At 41.2% G+C, this 25,417-nt stretch overlaps 1 protein-coding gene across 3 annotated transcripts in view; it reads right to left on the reverse strand.

Annotated features, from left to right (window-relative positions):
• The window catches only part of LOC119501941 (protein shisa-8), a 171,326-nt gene that overhangs the window by 45,747 nt on the left and 100,162 nt on the right, over window positions 1-25,417 (reverse strand). Inside the window, exon 5 of one of the 3 annotated variants that reach the window (XM_037792714.1) lies at window positions 15,460-15,582. The exons of the other annotated variants lie outside the window; for them this stretch is intronic. Within the exon in view, the coding sequence (XP_037648642.1) occupies window positions 15,460-15,582 (123 nt within the window). The remainder of the gene's footprint in view (window positions 1-15,459; window positions 15,583-25,417) is intronic. 3 annotated transcript variants of the gene reach the window in all.

A 25,417-nucleotide genomic window follows, 5' to 3' on the forward strand; every position in this document is an offset into this window, starting at 1 on the left:
ACTATAACTTTGTTCCACTCCAGTGCCCCAGTAAGACACCCCATTGATGCAGCACATACACCTCATAAGAAAAACGTTCTTTTTTCATCTAAGTTGCTACCAGTAATAATACGTGTATTGTATTAGCTTCAATGTCAAACCGTGTCGACACAATCCAAGCAGAAGATGACACAAATTGAGCTCAGTGACCTGTGCCTGACATCGTTGGCCTTTATGTAACCTTTATTTGCCCATGGACGCTTGTAACCATCTTTTCCAGCATTTTGCTCATTTTCATTCATAGCACTTCGTACAGTCACCCCCGAGAGCTGCCCGGCACAGTGTGGCCAGAGAACAGCTCCACTGAAACAAGCAGAGGTTAAGTGACTTGAGATTCTCCACAACAACTACACTTTCACTGCCCTAACTTTCCCCCGATGGTCTCAAAGGTTGCTGGTTCAAATCTTCTCTGAGCTATGACTGTCCTGTACGTTTATTTTTTATTTGTGCTTCAAACAATGCCACTTCAAACGCACCGTCCAAAAAATATCAGTCGATAAGGAAGAGTTATGACTTCATATGCCAAGGTCATGACTTTGACATTTGTAACATGTGATTCAGCCTGTTATTGATGGAGACGGGCTGGGTGAAGTGTACCACCTCGGGGTATGTTATAAAACACACTCACACTGAGCCACACGGCTGCACTTAGCTCGGGCATACACGCATGCAAACACGCGGCATCAACACAAGGATTATAATACGTACTTGTGAGGAATTCTGCCTGATTTCAAAACCTCTAAATCAGTACAGTATAGGCTAACCACAGAAATAGAATAGAGACGGACATTGGTTATTTATTGGTTATTTGACAAGTACAAAAGAAAATGGCGATTTGTGGTTACTTGTTATGGTGAAGACACATGTCAGCGGGGCTGTAAAGTGTGGTCAGAGCAAAGAACAAATATTGATAAGAAGTGAAAGCCAACTGATCGTTTCATTGCAACATCAGAGCCCAGTAGCAAAGCTACGCTTCCGCCATTTTGGACTGAAAGTGACTACCGGACGCCAGTAAAACGTCCACTTACAAAGTGCTGTACAAAAGTAAAACTAAATTATTTCTATTCTATTGTCACATTTAATGTCTCTACTGAAATGGCCTGTGTTGAACAATAAAAATATTATAAATATGCATACTTTTATAACTATTTATTTACTTATTTATTTATTAAACCTTTTTGCCCGGCAGCTTCCCAGAGGAGCATAAATGGAAGTTAGAAAAATCCAGCCCTTAGAGCAATCTCAATCTTTTTTAGGACCTCCAAAGATCAATGAACAACAGACCACAGATCATGGATGTATAAGAGGTTGTATCCTGTGCTTTTGCCCTGCGTGTTAGTAAATAGCATTTCAACTACATTAAATTCTGTCTAAAAATCCTAACTCTGATCTCAATCCGGAACCTAAATACAAACTCAAAACTAATGTTAGATTTAACCTGGTGTTAATCTGACTAACCTATATCCTCCATAGCTCATTATTCCAACCCCAAGCCCTAAACCCTAACATTAAAATATTAGCTACTTGATGTGCAAGATATTCACAAGCAATCTGCAACAGCCCATAAGAGACAGACAGTACACATTAAACAGCGCAATTAAAGATAACATAAATAATACCATTGCTGCATGTTAACAGGCCTCTATAGCCTTGCAGCAGCATGACTTACAAAGCCCACTGACACACACACAAGACACTTAATATAGCACACGTACGCACTCGTAGTGAGATACGTCAGCGGTTTTGCCATGCTTGACATTTCTCTCATTCTGCAGCCAGCACATGTCGGCTGTCCAGTGACATTTCACACACTGGGTGGAGGGATGGACAGTGACAGAGGACAAAATAAAGATAGAAAGCAGGAAATAAATGAGAGCGGAGCGCAGTGAAGGGAAGCAGAAGAGGTTTAAACAGGTTTTTTTACTGCCACACATACACACAAACATGCTATTCCTCATTGGTTCCAGTCTTTCCTGCCTCTCCCTCATCCTTCTCACTTTCTCTTTCAAGTTTCACTCCCCGAGTCCCACCATGTTTCTCACCTCATCGTCACCCTATTGCCTCCATCTGTCACGCACACGCACACACACACACACACACACACACACACACACACACACACACACACACAAGCTGCCACATTGCATATCTCTTTATTTTTGGCATCTTAGCTATCATTTTCTTTACTTCCTCTCTCATGCTCTACTTTTCTTTACCCTCTCGTGTTTTCGTGCTCGCCTTCCCCCCCCCCCCTCCTACGCCTCTAATCCGGCTTCGCCTCTCCTGTGCGATGGTGAACGATTGAGACGCCACAGCGAATGACAGGCTGTGATTGAAAATCCTGTTTAGCAGAGTTGTGTTTCCTCCTCCTCCGTTTCTCCTCTCAGCGCTCCTTCTCTTCTCCTCCTCCTCCCCCCTTAGGCGTCAGCTCCTGCATGGTGGCCAACACTGGCCTCCCTTTGATCCCCCATAATGCATTGTGATGGCTGTGTCAGCGCTCAGCCCTGATCTCAGAGAGACTATCTCTAAGCAACAAGCTAAGATCAATAGCGCGGTGTCATCGGGGAACTGTTTTCTCTGTTGGTCTCTCTCCTCTCTCTGTCCGTCTGATTATCTCATTCTCTCGCTATTCCTCTCGCCATCTCTTTTTCTTTTCCCTCCACCTCCGCGTTATCTCTCTGTCACTTCTCGCAACCTTTTCCCACCCCGCGCCGTGCCTTCTCTCTCTATCTCGTCATCTGTCTTTTTGTGATTTATTTATTGTCTTTTTTGCTTCCCACTCTTTCCTGCCACACACACGCACAAGCAGGAACGCCTCGATGCACATTAAATATGGTCGTGTTATGAAAAGTTAACAAATCCTCTGTCACAGTGTTCCAGCAGCAACAGTGCCGTTTTCTTACTGCAGTAGGTAAATTTGCTTCTCAATGCGAGTGTTTACACCCCCCCCGACCTGAACATTGCCATCTTTTTATACAAAAAGGAAATGGGATTTGACCACAAGGTGCTCAAAATATGACCACTCTTCAAAAGAAACTGCACATGGTAATTTCTTGGCAGAGTGGAGCACTTCCAAAAAATTGATTTTGTGTCCACAGTAAAAAAGGGCAGACTGACACGAACCACTTTATGCAACCAGCTAAAGATAAATTGACACTGAGTTTCCCATTTTCAGCAAACACAGAGAAAGTGCCAGGGCAAAAATGGCCCATTGTAGTAAGTGGATATTGTTAAATTATCCAGTATTTGTAGTTGTGCAGTGGGATTTCACAAGATACAACAGAGCAACAGGTGACATGGATTAAAGTGTGTAATCAACCTTTTTAAATCACCTTTTGTCTTCGAAACAAGACGGAGGGTGCGTTCCAAATCGCATACTTTTTCTTTTCAGTTTTACTGCAGCTGCCCTTACAAAGCACGTACTGTTGCATTTAGTATGCATACAATTGGGTCATACTATTTCGTCATAACATTGCACTTTCGTCATAACAATTTTGACCCTCTTGCTCATATATCCGCTGTCAGAATAGCCAGAAAAGCATGCTGGCTCACATACTGCAAAAATGGGACCTGATGCAGTAGAACATCCTGGTATTTTTGGCATACTGCATTTGACATACTATGTATTGGTACATACTAAATATTTTTCTAGCATACTAAATAGTATTGTAGTGTGGGTATTGGAAGGCAGAGTAAGAGTCTACAGCCATGTTGCTAATGTAAGCATGCTAGCAATGACAATGCTGACATGTTGATGTTTAGCAGGTAACGTGTTTACCAAGTTCACCATCTTAAGTTAGTGTGTTAGTGTGCTGACATTTGCTGATTAGCACTAAACACCTATTACAGCTGAGGCTGATGGGACATCATTAGTTAGGTATTTGGTCATAAAGCAACAAACCTGATGATGACGCTATACAGGAAAAGTTAAGATATCACCAAAGTGATTACAATTCATCCTGAGTGGGGCATGAATATCTGTATTACATTTGTCACTGGATGAGCGAAAAGTGTTAACTGCTGGTGGCGCTATAGCAAAGATGCTAGGGGTTACCACAATCACCAGGTTTCAACCTCTGGGGACCATGAAGTTGAAACCTTTCATGGAAATAAAAATTAATAGTATAAGGTTCCGATATTTCAGTTTGGACAAAAATGGTTAACCAATCAACTGTTAGACAGACATATCAATTTAGCCATGCTGCTATGCTTAGCATGGCTAAAAACAAACAAAAAACACAAAGCACAAAGTTATCACTATGCTTATTTTCATTGACTACAAGACTACAAAGATTTCTTTTGCTATATTTCAACCTTGTAACTGAGCCTTGATTAGATCAGTCAGTCATTTAGCTGTATTAATCAGTGGGCAACCTCCAGGGTCTGAAAAGTGAAGCCAATGCTGAAGTGCCTTAAACTTGCATTCTTTCTAACAGCCAGCAGGGGGCGACTCCTCTGGTTGCAAAAAGAAGTCTGATTGTATAGAAGTCTATGAGAAAATGAGCCTACTTCTCACTTGATTTATTACCTCAGTAAACATTGCAAACATGAGTTTAATGTCTCAATCGGTAGCAGGGGATGCTTTAGGGCATGGCTACCTTGTGATTGACAGGTCGCTACCAGTCTGGGTGTTGTCCATGTTTCCGTCTTAGAACTTTAACCCTTTCAGAGCGTGTTTTCAGTTCATGAAAGTTAATTATGACATTTTGGTCACCTCAGAATGTCTTATTCAGCGTTCGGTTGTACTTAGCTCCACCCTCTCGTGTCACTTCTGGTTGCAAAAAAACAAGATGGCGACGGCCAAAATGCCGAACTCGAGGCTTTTAAAATGGCAGTCCACAACCAACGGGTGACGTCATGGTGACTACATGACTGATCTAAGCCCAGATACTGTGTATGAATAATGCACACACATCCATCCATCACGTCCACTTTGACACAAAAAGATAAATGTGAGAATGTATGGATGTCCATCTAGACATACTCTATATTAATGTGAATAACCTTGACGAAGAAGGAAAAAGTATATCAAAATTGAATTTCTATTGTATTTTATTGGGAAATGTGGTGTTTGTCATTGATACCTGTGTGATTAATGTCCATCTATTCTACAAGTTTTATGAAATGACATTGCCACAGCAGGTTGAATCAGCGCAATCACAGGAATTCTTGTCCCTGGAGCCAAAAAGAAGCCTGATGTTTAATAGCAGCATGTGGGATAAGAGTGACAGTTCAACAGTACTATGGAAAAAGGCCATTATACTGTGTTTCTGAGCAGACGGCGGAGCAGCAATAGGTGACAAGATGAAGCAATAACATCACCTCTGCCAGGTTAGCTTGCATTAAAAGGACCTGCTACTTCCACATCTGGCTTCAAGAGTATTTCTGAATAATGAGAATGAATCACAACATGGGCAGAATGGCGACAATACAGCACACGTGGGTGTAATTTCCAGGTGTGAATACAAGGACGCTGTCAAATTGCTGATTATCCAGGTGCAGACCACAGTTAAACGTGAGGTATAAATGATGTGTTGATTCGTCCTTGTGTTGCAGAAATCGGTAATTGGCAGGAAGGGATCGCGGCAGTGTGTTTCGACATATGGCGAGAGTGTTGGGACGAGGATGAGCACCGTGAAAGAGTGACAGTCGGTCGAGGTTTGAATGGCATCCGGCGTGGGATTAAGTTAATGTGTGTGGATTAATGATTCAATTAAGAGAGATATTTGTTTTTAATGATAACGAAAGTATGAAGTGTGACAGAGAGTGAGAGAGACAGAGAGAGCACTTCTCTCCCTCTGCTGCTGTTAGATAAATGATAACTGTCACTTGCACAGCAGTATACTGGCAGTGGTATATGGCTTCACTTTGTTATATGACAATCTCACCTTGTCTGTCATACACACCCATCCACCCACACACACACACACTGTGAAGGTCTGTTTCTGTTAGCTCCAGTGATTGATTGTAACTATTGTATCTATGACACTACTGAGCCCAACTGGTCAATACTGCCTTATAAAAGGCAGAGAGCAGCAACTACAGGACCAATGAAGGAAAAGGGTTTGCCATTTGAAGGCTCTTAGCTAAACTGTGCCGCAGATATACTATATGCTTTATAAAACCTTCATTTTATGCCTTTTAATGATGATTAATAGGCGAAAAATTGGGCGGCATTCTTGATTGTTTAGACAATCTAAATGGGGGCAGGGGAAACACAGTGTCTACAAATAAAATGTGTCCTTGTTTCTTCTTCAGCTTTCTTGAGCTAGTTTAATAAATTCATCTTTAAAGGGGAACACCACCTAAATGATCAAATCTAGTATGTTATTTCCATGGCCTAGGAAAGATCAATCAAAAAGTCTGATTCTGGCCTTAAAGGTCACATATTGTAAAAAGTGAGATTTCCATGTCTTTTATATTATATAGCAGGTTTAAGTGCTATATAAATACTGTTAAACTATCAAAACGCTCAATATACAGAAAAATGCACACAGCCCGTATTCAGAAATTGTGCGTTTGAAACAAGCCGTTTGGATTTCTGTCCATTTGTGATGTCACAAATATACAATATTTAGATCATTATGCGGTTTTAAAGGTAAACATTCTAAATATGTCCCAGTTTATTTCCTGTTGCAGTGTATGTTAATGACATCAGCTGACAGGAAGTAAACATGGACCCAAACTGTTGCCTAGCAACGCAATTCCATTGCAATTCCCTTGAAATGCACTAAAACGGAGCATTTCAGACAGAGGGTGAATACAGCTATATTCAGGCAGACAGTATGAGGAAAATAAAGTTTTTTTTTTAACATTACAGCATGTAAACATGTTCTAGTAGAAACACAAAATACAAGTATGAACCTGAAAATGAGCACGATATGGGACCTTTAACTCAATTTTACCATGTAGTTACAACATTTTAGCTTTGTAGGGCAGAATACAGGAGGCGCTACTGTCAGAATCTGTTTTCAAATGCTATCAGAGAAGACTGTAGTCATTCTCAACATGACAAATATGACTCTTACTCATTCACCAGATTCCAGTCTCACCACTATTACCTCACCACAGGTAAGCAATGAATCACCGAAACCACTGAAAACATAAACAAAACATTTCTTTGTGAGGTTTCACGGAAAAAAATCGTATCGAACGTCAGAGCTGCACACACAGGTTAGTGATATTGAAATGAATCACACAGTTAGTCACTAATTCTGTCCACACGTCCACCTCTCCTGTCGTCCTGCACAGGTCTTTGTCATGTGTGTTGAAAGTGTATGTGTGTGTGTGTGCGTGTATTAAAAGCAGGCTGCTGGTCGGTGCTCTCTAAACCCCGTGGCCGTCACACAGCACATCGACTGTCATAACAGACCTGACTCCCCCTCTGAGGATCACGCTTGGTTGAGTGTGATTAGGTTAAACACGCTCTCTGAAATGACGTGATGTGAGGTGGCATTGTGTGTTGTGTGTGCTGCAGAGAGAGAGAGAGAGAGAGTGTGTGTGTGTGTGTGTGTGTGTGTCACTTACATGTGTTGTCATTTTCATGTGCAGTGCTCACATGTGTGTTCTTAGTTTCTTAAGGTGTGTGCTGCTCATTGTGGTTCCTTGTTCTTCTGTGTGCGAGTGTGCCAAAGACTCCCATGCTGCTTTCCCCAGAGCTCTGGCTTTTCCGATGTGAGACCGATTTCAATCAGATATGTTACAGCATCGTTTGGCTTAGCTCAGAGACACACACACACAGACACACTCACACATGGAGCTGCCATGCAGAGCCCAGCTCAGCCACTGTTTCTTTAGTGATAACTACATCAATTTAAGCTCACAGTAGGAGCAACCTTCACAGACCGGAGGAGACATCATTCTCAAAGGCACATCCTCCTCTGTTACTTCTTATTGGTTTCACTTATGATGTTGTGTTTATGAATCAGTAATGCGCTGTGAAAACCAGGCAGCTTTAATCTTCCCATAACGATTTATTTTCCAGTCGCTGACAAAACGCTTCATGGCAGCGGGACTAAGCCAAATTACGTATGACGTAGTTGAACTGCCCACATAATTGAAGGAAAGGGGAATGAAAACAAGCATTTTGTTCCTTCAGTCCTTTCATGGAGATACGAGGTTCCCAGAAGACACTTTCCCCTTCGTCTGATATCATCTTTAAGCTTGTAATCGTAGGATTGAGCTTGAACAAGATTGCTGGTTTGATTGTGGGAAATGACTCTGGTTGAACATGACAGAACACATGTACAGACTCTCAGAGTGGTGTAGAGCGAAGACAGTTAACTAACTGGATGGCAACATGGGTAGATCAGCCTGTGGTCGGACTGAAAAAATCCCAGAAAGCATGGCTGTCATTCAGAGCTGCATCACCATCCGTATCATAATCATTAATGAAGCATGCTTCTTTGTCTGATAGTATGTAAAATGAACTTAATATCATTTATGATTTAAATTCCTGGTTCAAATTCGACCCAATGTGGGACAATACAGCACCAAGGCAAAAATGGGTAAACACCAGTGGGCAACATCTGGGTCTGAAAAGCGAAGCCAATGCTGAAGTGCCTTAAACCTGCATTCTTTCTAATAGCCAGCAGGGGGCAACTCCTCTGGTTGCAAAAAGAAGTCTGATTGTATAGAAGTCTATGAGAAAATGAGCCTACTTCTCAATTGATTTATTACCCCAGTAAACATTGTAAACATGAGTTTCTTCAACACAGCATGATGTTCATTTAGCAAATTATGGTCCCATATAGAATAAAATAGACCATTAAGCAGGGTATGCTTTAGGGTGTGGATACCTTGTGATTAGCAGGTCGTTACCATGACGTTGTCTGGTCTGGGACTTTCCACATTTTTTTTCTTACAACTTTAACCCTTTCACAGTGTGTTTTCAGTTCATGAAGTTAATTGTAACATTTTGGTCGCCTAAAAATGTCTTATTCAGCGGTCAGTTATACTTAGCTCCACCCTCTCATGTCACTTCTGGTTGCAAAAAGCCAAGATGGCTATGGCCAAAAACCAAGATGGTGAGGGAAAAAAGCCAAAATGGCGACAGCCATAAACCAAGATGGTGATGGCCAAAAACCAAGATGGTGACGGACAAAATGCCGAACTTGAGTCTTCAAAACGGAAACAAACCAATGGGTGACATCCCGGTTACTATGTCCATTTTTTGTATGTAACGCACCAAGACATTAATGGGTTAACATCCAAGACAAGGGGTTGTTTTGACCCAGTGTTAGCATTTAATGCTAATCTACTCTGGCTCTTCTTAGTCTTACATGTCACTATTTGTTACTGATTGTTAATAATATGTATATTCTTTGCAGTTTTGATTGTCATATGAACATTGTTTTGTACAACTAACAATGCATTTGTTACAGTTTTATGGTAAACCATAAAAAATAACCATATCTTAGTATTTTAGATATGTAGAATAATATAATAATATATAAATAATAACACTAAGACTGGGTCAAAACAACCACGGGTACTATAAAGTTAACCCAGTGCTGCATTGGCGCCATATTGACTCAAACTGGGTCATTTTTCAACCAGTTGATTTTTAGTGTATACCCACAATTTTAGACAAAAACAAACTGTATATTTAAATTCTGATGATTATAATAATTTAACTTAAATCTTAGCAGGCAGTCAGACTTTGTAGAAATTACATTCTACTGATAACAGTCTGTGTTGTTGTGTAAATGTACTTTTCTGCTGGCAGATTTTCTGTCCTCCCTGCTCTCTCTCTCTCTCTCTCTCTCTCTCTCACACTCCCACCCCTGTCATCTCCCTCCCTGGTAGTCAGCACAAGTGCTACCCTTGGCCCTGATGCATTAACCAGGAACCCATTGAGTCCTCTATGAGAGGGGTTATGCCTCATTATGACAGAATAACAGAGCCGAAATGGAGCCCGATCCCTCCCAGCCGCTCCATAACAGTAATACTATCAGTGAGCCCGCAGCAGTCGGGGCTAATCCTGGCCATTTAATGTATAGCCATGCGCTGCACCTCACTCAGGGGCTCGGCATATCAGTCTCCAACAGACACACTCCCAAATACACACACACGTGCACACACACATCCATGGAAATCCACATTCTCCCTTTGAACTGCCTCGCCACTCATTGCTCCATACACGTGAAAATGACACCCTATACTTGCACATACAGGACGGCTAAGTGCTTTTGCACGCAGTGAAAAAACCTTCCTCTTCAATGTGTCATATATAACACCTTATACGTATCATGACCCAGGGGTTATTGTTCAATATATTGTGATACAGTAAGCAAGGGGATATATTGCAATTTTCTTTTTTTAAATATAATTTAAGAAAAACTGTCATAGTATAAAGAACACACCATCATATGCATAAAATCTGAGTAAAAAAAGTGGGATCTGCATTTGCATTTATCACAGTCCCTATAACATCCAACATCACAGCACTACTTTGAGAGGGCACATACACTAAGAGGACACATATCTTTGCAAATTAAATAAAGTTATGACATAACTTAATCTTTGCATGTAAACTATTAATCAAAAATCTAGTTTTTTTGAGGATCGATACAGTTTCACAAAACATAATATCGCGATATTCAATATTTTCTTACACCCCTAATAGACTTGATGACTCTTTCTTTACTTCATACGTGGAGTTCATTCTGTTATCTTCGAGGAAAAAAACTTGGTGATCTTATATCTTATGGAAACAGACAGGAAAAAAAACATTTACACACAACTACAATCCCATGGCCACACGCTTCCGCTCACTCACACACATTTTTTTTAAGGTCAAAATGTGTAAAAATGTGTCAATCCATAATGGTTGACCCTGGGGATGGCTGGAGGCAGAGGAGGTGATAGACACAACACAACCTCCCTCAGTTTCCTCTTGCCATCTCCAATACATACACACACACACACACACACACACACACACACACGCACACACACACACACACACATGCGTAATACACAACCCCCACGCATTTAGACAGCACACAATGACAATGTCTTGCCAATGTGTGGCGTCATTTGTCTCTATTGAGCTGCAATTTATGAAATCGTCTGTCCACGGTGGCTGTCACTGCTGTGTGTGTGTGTGTGTGTGTGTGTGTGTGTGTGTGTGTGTGTGTGTGTGTGTGTGTTGGGGGGGCTGTCATGACTGCTTGGCGCGTGGCGCTGCAGAGCGGGGTCTGGTGTCCTTCAAATGACTGAGAGAAAACAAAACCCCCACACCGCCCTGGATCAATGCACGCACACAGACACAAGCATGCAAACACACGCTCCCACACACAAGCATCTTTGCTCTTCATGCACACGTGTAAATAACAGTATACAGATATGCCCGGAGACACTCTGCAGTCCCTTATGCATGCTGTATACATGATAAACATGTCCTCTATATGCAGCAGCTGCAGGGTTCGAAGTGTATTAACTTCACCTAAACAAGAGCGCAGAGACCCACATGACGTGATGCTGGATAAACCAGAACTAAATCTTCTAAATCCACAAATTCATAAGATCCATCTGTAGAAAATAGTCAGTCGACATTGTATATCTATGTGTTTCACTGGGTTGGAATCTTCATGAACACTCCGTTAAATAAGATAAGTAAAATAAATAAAATAAAAGCCCTTAGCACGTTTCCTGAGTGCTCTGCATGTTTGTGGTTTTGAGTGAAACGTCTCAGCAACTAATAGATGGAATCAATAATAAATCACACAATTAAGAACACAAGTGGCTACTATGAAAAATCAAAACTGCAAAAATGATGCTGAATTAGTTTAAAGGTCACTCAGCTGCTAGCAAAAAGCATTGACGTAGGTTACCACAGTAAGTTTGGAAAGGGTTTGTTTGGATTTTTTTAAGTGGGGTTGTATAGATACTCCCGTGTTCTGCGAGGTAAAATTACTGCTTTTGTCAATGGAGTCTGGTGGCTTGGAAGAGAGATATAACGGCTTCAGTTCGAGGTAAAGCCGCCGTTGACGGGAGCAGCAGAAAATCATATTTTAACCACCTAAAAAAAGGCAGACCTAAAAAATAATCTTAAAAACAGTTTAGGTTTACACTATATTTAGAATATTTTCACCGCTTTACCTTTCCATCAGACAGCCGTTATATCACTCTCCTTAAAGCCACCAGACTCCACTGACAAAAACAGTAATTTTACCTTGTAAAACACGGGAGTTGCTGGTCTACCGCTGCATTAATCAGTTAGTTTGTTTGTGTCATTGTGTGACTTTCGGATCCAAACTAACACACAGCAGTATATTTCTTATAGCTTAGTACTCCTGCCTGCTTCTCCAAATTGGGAGCATACCGACCGCCGTCTAAGTTACTGTATGCAATACACACTGACTATGGATAAGGATATATATGTATATATACAGTATATGTAGAGCATCATCATGCGGAAAACTACCTCAGGTCACGTGGGAAAAAGGTTTTAGGGCTTGGGAAAATAGCATTTTGACGCTAAAACATACATACCTCAACCAAAATTTGAATGTTGGGATTTGAATACATACTGTAAGGAACACCACAGAATGATATAAAAAAAAAAAAAATCTAAAAGGTGTGAATGAAGATAGTCGCACACTCATAGCCACGATGCAAAACATTATTTCATAATTTACTAATGTTTCGATATAACAGTTAGGGGTGTAAGAAAACATCGAAAATATTGAAGATTATGTTTTGTGATACTGTATCGATTCACAAAAATGCAGTACTGATTTTTAATTAATAACAGTTTACATGCAAAGATTGACTAGGTCAATACTTTATGTAATTTTTAAAGAGATGTACCCTCTCGAAGTAGTGCTGTGATGTTTGATGTTACACAGGCTGTGATGAAGGCCAATGCAGACCACACTGTTCAGTTTGCATGAAAAAGTAAACTTTTTTAAACTCAGATTAGTGGTGTTCTTTTCACTATGACAGTTTTCCTAAAATTAGGTTAAAAAAATGATCAATGGCAATATATCGCCTTGCTTACAGTATCGCAATATATCACGATATAATGAATGGTAACCCCTGTATCGTGATATGTATCGTATCGCCAGATTCTTGCCAATACACAGCCCTAATTTATTTATTTTTCATTTGCATAGCCCAAAATCACAAAACACAAATTTGCCTCAGGGGGGAGGCAAATGACTAATGACTGTTTTCTTCAGGGTGTACTGCTGATCAGCCAATATTTCCAATCATTCCATGACCTTCTGCCTGTCTGGCTGTGTCTCTCTGTTTGTCAGTCTCACTCATTGTTTTGGCGGCTCACTAAAGCCATAATCTGTCGCTGCCCTGGCTTATTAATAAGCCTATTCTGGATATTCCTCCTCTGTGAGTTGGTTGACTTTCAGCGGCGGCGACAGATCTTCACAGAACTAGGATAAATAGAGCGGCGTCACCCCCATCCATGCGTTTTGCTTGTTGAATCATTTTATTTTCTGCTTTAAAAAAACAGTTTTTTTTCCACCCACATGTTTTTTTGGGGATTTTTTTCTAGTGCAATATGGTGTTTTGTTTTCATTTTACTTACATCATCCAATTCAGATGTACTAGTTTTATTTATTTTCATGTGACACCAGCTTTTTGTTTTCAACTCATTAGCTTTTGCTTTGTTTTTCTCGGGGTCGCAACGCTGTATTTTCGTCACGTTGCCTCTAGGTTTTTGTCCCAGCGACCCCAAAAGTTTGCTTTCAACTTTATTTGTAACAATCAACAGTTCAACTCTTGAACTCCTTAAAACACCAAAAGGAACATCAGGTCTATTTATTGTAGCTATGTGATCATTTCGGGGTGACTTTAGAGTTCAGTCGGAAAATGAGGGATCAGACAGCTCAGTGTTCAGACACTCGGGCTAAGATTTAGAGAGAGAAAGGAAGAAAGGGAGAAGAGGGGAGATAGACGAGGAGGTCACTGAGAGATGACAGAAAAAGGGGAAGCAGAGAGAGGGAGAGAGATAGAGAAAGAAAGAGAGAGAGACCTCGGGGGAGGCAGGGCTGTGAGCAGAAAGAGGGCAGAGGATGAGAGAAGATTGGCGGCTAATGAGAGGGAACTGGAAAGGCTGAGACGGGAAAAGAGATAGCGGGAGAGTGAAGCAAGCACCAGAGGATCATCAGCCTGACTTACACCTGATATACCCACCCTAAATATCAGGGGGGGAATATCTCAATCCTACTGTATATCTGGTCGTATTCATAAATTCAATCTTAACTATCAGATATATATACATCACTTAACATTCAAGATGGGAATCGCAAAAGAGAAAATGAAAGTTTTCAGTGACGTGAAAATCATCAAACATTCATGAAAATATCTGCAAGTCAGACAAATGCGTAAGTGGGAAATTTAAAATGGGTGTTTTTTGGGGATGTTCAGTGGTTTTGGCTGTGTCAGTATAGTTTGGGTGGAGAGAGAGATACAGTTAGTTTGGCCGGAGGGGGGGAGAGAAAAGTTAGAAGTTGATGTTGAGAAGGGAAACGCAAACGTCTCATATTTCTCCTCTCCGAGTCAGATAATAATAGATTATTGCAAGGCTCATATGAAGGTCGAGAGAAAGAAACAAAGATTAAATCATAACGTGGCGGACTCAAGCTCAACAGGCAACAACAGCTGTGTCACAAAGTGCAGGTTTTTGCCCATAAACCAAACCTGATAGCGTTAGATGAAAAGTAAGGGATCGCCAAAGTTACTATAATTCATCCTGTGGGGAACATGAGTAATAATTCATGGCAATCCATCCAATAATAGTCACTCAAAATAACAAACGTGAACCTCATGACGGCTCCAAAGGGAAAAGTTCAGTCCGAACCAAACCATTTCCATCCCTATAGAGCCGTACTACTATTAAACATCAGGCCGACTCATTTCACATACTGAAATGACCATTTAGACACTTTCCGATTATTAAATGTGATGAAATGAGCTGACATCTGTATAAATTGTGGATTGCTTGTTTACAGTTATATTAAGGCACATACGCACTGGCATCTGTGTTGATGTATTACAGCTGCCAGGCCTGGTTAAACACATTCATGTGTGATCCCATAAAATGCGCTCTGTTCTGCGATATTAAATCCGGTCGTCTGAGGCCAAGCAGTTGAGGGGTCGGTTCTAAGGCCACAGCAGCAGCCATCGCAAAAAAGGCCAGCAAGGGTCGGGATCAGTCATTTCTGGTTCGCATGCACATCTCCGTCACACGCTAATTAGAATAAAAAACTCCCATAATGCAGCAAAACAGATTGGTAGGGAGACCCGGGGTCCTGTCAGTCACTCAGACGTAATGGTCGGTGCCGTAACCGGATTAGAATACAAGTTGGCCACCTGACGTACAGACTGTACGGTAGGTTCATGCATGAGAGCATGGTTACATGCTTGTATGAACACACACACACATATACTCACATATTCTTAAACCATATTTGCTCTGTTTCACTCCCTTCCCTCCGTCTCTCTCTCTCTGTCTCTCTGGTGGGGTGTCGCTGACGAGCTCAGTGCGGATATAATTGGCACTGGCCCCATGTGGCACTGTAGTGAAGAAATCAAGGGCGCACAGATGTAAACAAACACTCCCTCTCTCTCTCTCACAGATGCTAACACACACACACACACACACAGTCACACACACAGCAGCCCCCTGCCTATAGTACGTCTTTTCACTTAACACCCGTCCCGCGGGCTCCCATGATACTCATTTCCTTGTTTTGATTTCAATGTCACACCGATCCTATCTCCCTCCTCCTCCTCCACCGTCTCCCCCTCTCTCCGCATCAAACAAACACTCCTTCTCTCTCCTCTTCCTCCCGCTCTACCTCTTTTAATATTCCCTCCTTCCCTCCTTCCATCCCCACCTCCCCTTCCTCCCCTTCCTCCCCCCCTCTCACTCTGATGTTTATATTTCCCTCTCTCGCAGGCCGGCAACATGCAAATTATGCCCCACAAATGCAAATCCTTTTCCTATCTCAGAAGAGACCTCCAGTAGAGGCGAGGAGTCCGCCCAGCTCAGATATGCCCCACTGAAGTCTTTTCCTTCCGTAACAGAGGGGCGTCGTGTCTTTGAAGGTTACCTCTGAGAACTGCTGAATAAAGCAGTGCATGTGCATTATTGAGACGGTCCGTGGCATCATTATTCATTGGGTTTTAAATGGAGGCTGCAATAGCAACTAGGACACTAGTTTCTATTTGTGTTTGGGTAATTTAACCGTCGGTACAATTACTGAAACTCATGTAGGAGTATTATTATTGCGATGGTTTTATGTGTAACAATACAGTTACGTAGGTAACAGATGAATCATGTAATTGTTCCATTACACTGGTTCAATGACATTTCTCCATGGTTACGGGTAAAGTGAGTCTTTGCCCAAAGCGAGGGAGTTTAAGTATCTCGGGGGTCTTGTTCACAAGTGAGGGAAAAATGGAGCAGGAGATGGACAGGCGGTTCGGTGCGGCGTCTGCGGTTATGTGGGCGCTATACCGTACAGTTGTGGTGAAAAGTGAGCTGAGTCAGAAGGCAAAGCTCTCGATTTACCAGTCCATCTACGTTCCAACCCTCACCTATGGTTGTGACTTTTGGGTAGTGACCGAAAGAATGAGATCGCGGATACAAGTGATAGGGTAAGGAGCTCAGACATCCGGAGGGAGCTCAGAGTAGAGCCGCTGTTCCTTCATGTCGAAAGGGGCCAGCTGAGATGGTCCAGGCATCTGATCAGGATGCCTCCTGCATGCCTCCCACTGTCATGGCCATTTTCAAAGGGGTCCCTTGACCTCTGACCTCAAGATATTTGAATGAAAATAGGTTCTATGGGTACCCACGAGCCTCCCCTTTACAGACATGCCCACTTTATGATAATCACATGCAGTTTTGGACAAGTTATAGTCAAGTCAGCACACTGACACACTGACAGCTGTTGTTGCCTGTTGGGCTGCAGTTTGCCATGTTATGATTTGAGCATATTTGTTATGCTAAATGCAGTACCTGTGAGGGTTTCTGGACAATACTTGCATTGTATTGTGTTGTTAATTGATTTCCAATAATACATATATACATACATTTTCATAAAGCAGCATATTTGCCCACTCCTCTGTTGATAAGAGTATTAAATACATGACAAATCTCCCTTTAAGGTACATTTTGAACGGATAATATTAACTATGGACAATCTTGCGATTAATCGGGATTAAATATTTTAATCGATTGACAGCCCTAGCTTTTAAGTTATTATTAAAATTAAAGTATTTTCAGTCGATAAATACTGGAATCAGTCAATGAAATACCCACCACGTACTGTAGTATGTTGTTTATTTTACTTGTCGTGTGCAAACTTGCCCCACATAAACAAAGTGTCCTCACTGGAAGCTACCGTCCTGATTTCAGCAGCTTTAACATTCTGATTTCAGTTTTAATCATCACATATGGTAATATATGCTTGCTCAGAAGATTTGTCTTGAGGTTAACAACTTGGTTCGAGGTTGAATAATGTATTACAGGGAAGTTCTTGCAGAGCCAGTTGAGGGAGAACCCATAGCAGTTAGAGTCCCGGCTGTTTTCAGCGGTGCTCTCCATGGTGCTGAAATCAGCAGACATTTGAGGAAACAAAGAAAGGAGAATTGTTCTGCTCTGCTCTGCTCTGCTCTGCGCTGCAGTCGGTGCTACAATTAGAGGCAGCGTTGGCACGGCTGACATCAGCTATAAGTGATCTGGGAGCGCTCTCGCATTCCCAGCTTTCCATCTTCCTTCCCGCTCTTCTTCTCTGCCATCTGTTCTGCTCTCACTCCTCCTCCCCTGCCACACCTCCTTATTTACATCCCATCGCCTGGCTGATACTCCTCTCCATCTCTCACTCTCACTTTTATATAATCACTCTCTGTCTCACTTCTTTGCACCTTTTTTACTGATTTCCAGTCCTCTGCTCTAGTCTGTGGAGATTTTCTTCTCCTTCCTTTCCTATCCAACTGCCCTTTCTTTCAAATCTTTACCTTTATCTCACTCATACTGTCTCTACCTTCTTCCTGTACCATCCCCTTGAAACCACTAGGGGTGTAAGAAAATATAATATCACGATATTCTGTTCTGTGATACTGTATCGATTCTGAAAAACACTGTATTGATTTTTTATTAATAGTTTACATTAACTCAGTCAATACTTTATTTAATTTGCAAAGAGATGCGTCCTCTCAAAGTCGTGCTATGATGTTGGATGTTACAGGGACTGTGATAAATGCAAATTCAGACCCACTGTTCTGATTGCTTAAAAAAAGTACACTTTTTTTACTCAGATTTTATGCATATGCTGGTGTGTTCTTTATACTATGACAGTTTTCCTCAAATTTGATTTTAAAAAATCGCCTTACTTACAGTATCGCAATAAGTATATCGCGATATATTGAATCGTTTACCCCGGTATCATGATACGTATCGTATCGCCAGATTCTTGCCGATGATACACAGCCCTAGAAACCACCCGTAATCTCTGCTCTCTATCTGTACAGTAAAACACGAAAAAAATGTGTGTTTAGCCCGGTCTGTGTTGTGTGTAATTTGTTTGTATGTATACATGCAACCTTCTGCGTGTGTGTGTGTGTGTGTGTGCAGAGCAGGGTGACTGTCCTCAGGGCAGCTCTCCACACCAGAACAGAGCAGGGCAGCAGCTGACCAGCTGTCCCCCTCGCAGCTAGCAGCATGTTGTCTCTTCCATCTATTCTCTCCATCTCTGTCTCCGTTCACCCTTCCTGCCCCTCTCTTTTTCTTTTCCTCCAGCTTTCACTCTTTTTTTTATCCCTTCTTTCTTTCTCTCACTCGCTCCTTTGCGCTCCTCACCTTGCCTCTCTTTTTTAATTCCACCCTCTTTTCGGTCATTGTACACCGGACACGGCGTCACACCCACCCCATCATTGCCATCGTCAACCCCTTCTCACCTCCCTGTCATCCTTCTTTCTTTACCTTCGCCGTCTGTCCCCCCTCCGCCCACGCCGTTCCTCCCATCGCATGCCTCAGTAATGTCATTGTTAAAGTATGTCTCATTTAACCTCATCTAATTTTCATCTCCTCCCTCCTGTCTCTCTCTCCACTCCCCATTACCTCGTTCTTTGACTTTGTTCAAGAACTTCTCTCCGTCAACCCCCTTTTCCTCTCCATCACATCATCAGCTGTCTTTTGTAACCACACAAAAAAACTCTCCCTGTTTCACCGATTCATTCATTGTAACCGCCGCATGACCTCGATACTTTTCCTCCTTGTGTTTCCCCTCTCTCCTCTCTTTCTGTTAAACATGCCAGCCTCAGACTTTACATCCTGCCACTCTTTATCCCTCAGTTCATCTCTTACATGGTATTAAAAATATATCGGCCTTGAAAAAGAGCACGGGTGAGCAGGAGAGTCAGATAAGGAGATCATTCTTTTCTCAGAGAGGAAACATGAGGATTTGGGCTGCTGTCTTCATTAGGGAAAGCGGCTCAGCACAGTGTATTTTCATCCTATTCTCACTGCACTCTAACTTGTGCAGCAACAGCCTACTGCAGAATTGCCTTGTTTTTGCATTTTTACAGACTGCAGATTTCTAGAAATTACTTTAGAGAAGTTGCATGGAAAGGCAATAAAGATATCATAATCTGTTGTGCACATTTTGCATTCTGTGCATTTATATCTGCATTTGTCAGCAAGTCAGGGTGGATGTGTAAGAAAAGTTGACGACCGCTATTGTATGAACCTACAAGTTTAGAATAAACGACAATTATTATTTATTATTTCAAAATCCACAGTAAAGAGAGACAGAAAAAAATGGGAAAGACGGATAAGAGGTTTGATATTTGAAGGTATACATGATGCCAGGGTCTGAAATTAACTTTTTTCACTGCCTGTCACTGTGGCAGGCAAGCATAGTTTTTCTCTACCACTCAGAAAGTCTGCCACTTTTGAAATCTCTGCGTTAAATGAAGGAATAACATTTAGATCTGACGTCATTCAATGTTTAACATATTTTACACAAAAAAACACTATATGCATGGTAAATTACTTGGTAAAATAGTGTTGGAATTACACCGTAGCTTCTGGGGAAGTCCTATTTTCCAGGGCTGGGAGGGTACTGTACTGTACTGTACTTTGTTATTGTCATCTATAGTGGTTGTTTGCATAAAAACACAATTCAAATGATTAGGAAATAAATTACTGTATTTTTATTTGATAACACATCATGATAACGTTATAATTTACCTTCACCCGATACAAATTGTCACTGAACAGAGCTTGAACGCACCATAATAGCAACTCCGTTAACATTAGTATAGCTCCGTTATTTAGCCGAGAAGCGCTGTGCTGCCCGATCGGCTGCTAACAGGTAACGTTACTAACTCTCCTCCTGCCGATTTCAACACAGATTTGTTGTTCACAGCGTAGCATTGTTGTGAATTATTATTAATTGTTTTATTTTGAAGCCAACTTAAAGTCATTATATGACCTGATTCATGTTGTTTGGTTTTAAAAAGTTAAAGAGAAGGTTAAAAACATGCTATTTACATTATTTACAGTTAATACAGAAGAATCTGTTACCTATTGATGGTAATTTGATAGTAATTTGAACTGTGTTAAGAGCAGGAAGTAATCTGCTGAGTGTCGTCGCTAGTTTAATGATGCTATTGATCACGAGTCGGCAGTCGGCAGGGCCTGCAAAGTCTCAATGGGAACCGATTCTCTATTCCCATCCCAAGCAGCGTTGTTCCCTTCCTGCCAAAGTCGCGGATGGCCTGATGATTTTATCCGCCACTGCCAACAATTTACCCGCCACTTGGTGGGTGGCGGGTGCTCATTTCAGACCCTACATGGTGCTATAAAAATAAATAAAACTACATAAGAGTCTACAGCCATACAGTATATCTGCTCTGTGAGACTGTACTCAGGCACAGCAGTACTTTGAGCTAAATGCCAACAATAGGAACATGCTGGTGTTTAGCACGTATAATGTTCACCATCTTGGTTCAGCAAGTTAACATTTGCTAATTAGCACTAAACACAAAGTACAGCTGAGGCTGATGGAAATGTCATTTGCTTTCCAGATATTAGTTCATTAATTTTTGACTTGGCGATGACGTTAGATTAAAAGTCACCAATGTTATTACAATTCTTTCTGAGGGGAACATGAACGTCTGTACTAAATATTCGATCCATTCAATAGTTGGGGAGATGTTTCACTGAGTCAAAATTGCCAACCTTATGGTGGTGCTGAAGAAAAAGTCAGTAGGATTCATCCTCTGGGGACCATGAATGGCTGTACCAAATTTATTGGCAATATAGCCAACGGTTGCCAAGCTATCTCAGTCTGGACCAAAAAATTGGGAGACCCACTGACAGAATGACATTGTCATCCAGACAGTCAGGCTTCTGGCGTGGCTAAAAAACGGCTGCTGAATCTATTTCTAGATACGATTCAAACTGCTTTTACTTTAGACATTCAATTTTCAATGCTATTTTTCCCCATTGAAAGGCAATAATGTTGTCATTATTATCATTATAAGTGAGCCATTTTGCTGCAGGTCTTGGACAAAGTGGTGAAGCATAATTTTCCATACTGCCTAGAAGAAGTCTTTTGGATGAGCCTTAAAATTCAAATCACGGAGAGGGAGGGAGATCAGTTTTGTGCCATCGCCAACCTCCTCTGAAAAGTACTTTAACTCAAACATGTGAGGGATTTCATCTACATTTATGCCCATCTGTCTACCGTCCTCTCTCTTTTCCTCTCGGTGTCTTTCACTCCCCTCACATCTCTCGGTTTTTCCTCTCAGTCTCTCTCTCTCTCTGTCTAAGTGGCCTGAAGGATTAAATGTGTTTAATTAAGAGGTGATTATGTGTAGACGGCTGACACAGAGGGATCGAGACGGCTTCATCCCATCGCCCCTACTGTCATCGCCCTGTACCCCCATTCAACCCCTGAAACACACACTTACATACACTCTGCCCTGTTTATCCCCCCCTTTAACACCTCTCACAGCCTTACTTCTCTTATTTCCTTGCCCTTTTTTATTATCTTTCTATCCACATGATTTATTCTTTCTTTTTCGTCTTATTTCATTGCCTTGAGTGGTGTAGTATTATAATAAGGAATAATTCTTCTTCCTTCTTGTGTAAAGTACTGTAAGTGCTGGAATTTTATAGCATGTATATGTCATTTCTAGGGCTGTCAATCGATTCAAAATATTTAATCATGATTAATCGCATGATATTCCATGATTAATCACAATTTTTTTATCTGTTAAAAATGTACCTTAAAGGGAGATTTGTCAATTATTACTATACTCTTATGAACATGGGAGTGGGCAAACATGCTTGATTTATGTAAATGTATGTAAATATTTATTATTGGAAATCAATTAACAACACTACAACAATTACAAATTGTCCAGAAACCCTCACAGGTACTGAATTTAGCATAAAAAATATGCTCAAATCATAACATGGCAAACTGCAGCCCAACAGGCAACAACAGCTGTCAGTGTGTCAGTGTGCTGACTTGACTATGACTTGCCCCAAACTGCATGTGATTATCATAAAGTGGGCATGTCTGTAAAGGGGAGACTCGTGGGTACCCTAAAAACCCCATTTTCATTCACATATCTTGAGGTCAGAGGTCAAGGGACCCCTTTGAAAATGGCCATGACAGTTTTTCCTTGCCAAAATGTAGTGCAAGTTTGGAGCGTTATTATAAAACTGAGCCCACTATACAACCTTCGAAAGATCTATTTCGTTAATGCGTTAAAGAGATTAGTGGTGTCAAAATGAATTTGCGTTATTATTGCGTTAACTTTGACAGCCCTGGTCATTACATCTAATCATGGAGGTAACTTGGGCAGAGAGGAGAGAGACAACAATAAGACGGAAAAGTTTGATAAACACAACAAAATGTGGTTTGAGAACTACAGTCAATATTATCTTTAGGTATAAAATGGAGCCAAAACCTTCCAGCTTCATTTCAAAAGTCAAGATTAATTTTCGTTTTTTAATGAGCGCATCCACCCGATCCATCGGATTTAAAAAAGCAACAATCAAAAGATATCACACACAATAAATATTAATGACAAAAATGCTGAAAATGCCATTACAGCAGCACTACCTACTGTACAGCATGTACTAAAATGTGTGTGCACGATGCTTAAAGGCTTATTAGATAACGATGTTGAAAACTACAGACGAAATATGAAGACGAAATAATGTGAGAAAGCAGAGAAGGTAAAAAGGGAGATTAAATAGCAGGGGGAAGAACGAAAAATGGAAAGAGCGAGGCAAAGCAAGACAGAAGAAAGCAGAGTGCTAATAAGCGCAGTATGGGGTGAAAAAGAGGCCAAAAACTTGTTTATTGCGATGGTGGGAGGATGAAAGTAAAGGCAGAAGCTTCGGCGTTTTTCTTTTTGTCTTGTATGTGTGTATGAATACTGCATGTGCATTGCAGCGCGGGCATTTGTGACAGTGGGAAATATGAAAACGATAATGATTAATATATGAATCGGAGCATATGAAACATCTGGAAACAGTTGTTTGTATCTGTGCGTGAATGCTCGATAAAGCAGCTATCATGTTTATGGATATCATATGGCTTTACGCATGCTTTGGTGAGCAACCACATAATAAATGAAGTGGTTTACAATAAAGACATTTATGTCAAACACATGTAATACAAATCAGTGTGGATACTAGAAAACAACTGGACCAAAGCTTGGCTCACATATTCACTGCTGCTGCCTGATGACGAGGACAAAATAGTGAGGCAACGGGGACCTTTGTCCTTTAAAACATGCCATCACTCTTGTCACAAATGGGCCCTCAGGAAACATACGCACTAATTTGAGTCTCAAACCACTGAAGAAGCACGGGGGTTATATTGAGCGTGTATATGTGTGTGTGTGTGTGTGTGTGTGTACTGTGTGTGTGGTCAAAAGAGAAAGAGGCAGACAGATGGGTCACACAGCGTCCCCCTCTGTGGGTTTGGAGCTGGAACACGGCTAATTACATCTTAATTAAAAATGGCCTGTCTGTCCCTGCGCCTCTTCGCCCCATGGATGACACATGTGTGCTCGTGTTTATGTGTTAAGACAGACAGACGGCAATTAGAGAGTGAGACCTACATGTGTAAACGGGTACAAGGGGGTTCAGGTGCAGACATGTAAACACATATGTGCTTTTAATGGGTCTGTGGTGTGTCTTCACTGTCACTGTGTTGTGTCTCAGTGGATATTAAGGCTTTGTCCCAAACCTCTCAATTAAATGACCCCCCCCGATTGTTTCTGAATTACTCTCGTCGCTTCTAAGACAGTGAATCCGAAGCACGGGTACCTACTACGTGTACCCTACGGGGTGCTTCTCCAGTGTGGAGTAGCGAAACTAATTTGAAAGACATTATGATTTGAATATGAAAAAAATATATTGAGTCAGCTGGAACACCTGGAAACCACATAAGTATGTGAAAACTAGTTAGGAAGTGAGCAGAGAGGTTGATAGCTAATGATGGAGAAAAGGATAAAATAGATAGCTAAAAGCAGCCTAATGGATACATGGTTCAAATACTTAGCTAAAGGAAATAGATAAACTGTTAAAATATAGTTAGATAAAATATATTCTTAGCTAAATGGTTAGCTTAACTTAATGGATAAACAGTTGAAATATAGGCTAGTAGCTTAATAGCAAAATAGAAAAATATAGTAAGCTAAAAGCATTTGATAAACAGTTGAAAAGGTTAGCTAAAAGTAACGGTTAACAGTTGAAATATAGTTTGCTAAAAATAGATAGAGAAACGGTTTACTGTAAATAAATGGTGGTGTCAATGAAGGGGTAGGCCTACTTGAGTTCATCTGACAGGGGGGGTACGGCTGATAAAAAGGGTCGGGAACCACTGCTCTAACACACGCCTCGTAATTTAACTGATCTGAACTGACACACAAACATAAAACTACATAGTATATACAGTGTATAAATAAAAAAAAGAACTACTTTATGCATTGGACCTCTATTATTGCACAAGCTGTAGTTGATTTGTGTTGCAACTGCAAAACATCTGTTATCAGCTCAGCTTGCTGGCTTGCTGGCATGCAAACTAGGGCTGGTTATCGGTAGGCTTTAACCTTCAAGGTATATCGACCGAAATAACCTAGTATCACGTAGGTTCGAAACTTCTCCAGTCAAATGGTGCCTGCTTTCGATCCTTTTTGTAACCTGATCTAGAAAAAAACACTTTGTATGGTTTTGCCGGCAGCCAATCACCACGAGCGTTCTACGATTTAATCTCTCAAGCCCGACGGACCCGGTATCGGGTCGAAACAGGTTTGTTGCGTAGTTACAAAAAGTCACCATGGATGATGATCTATTTATAGAACATATGCATAC

Source organism: Sebastes umbrosus, chromosome 14, assembly GCF_015220745.1.
Source record: "Sebastes umbrosus isolate fSebUmb1 chromosome 14, fSebUmb1.pri, whole genome shotgun sequence".
Taxonomy (NCBI): Eukaryota; Metazoa; Chordata; class Actinopteri; order Perciformes; family Sebastidae; genus Sebastes; species Sebastes umbrosus.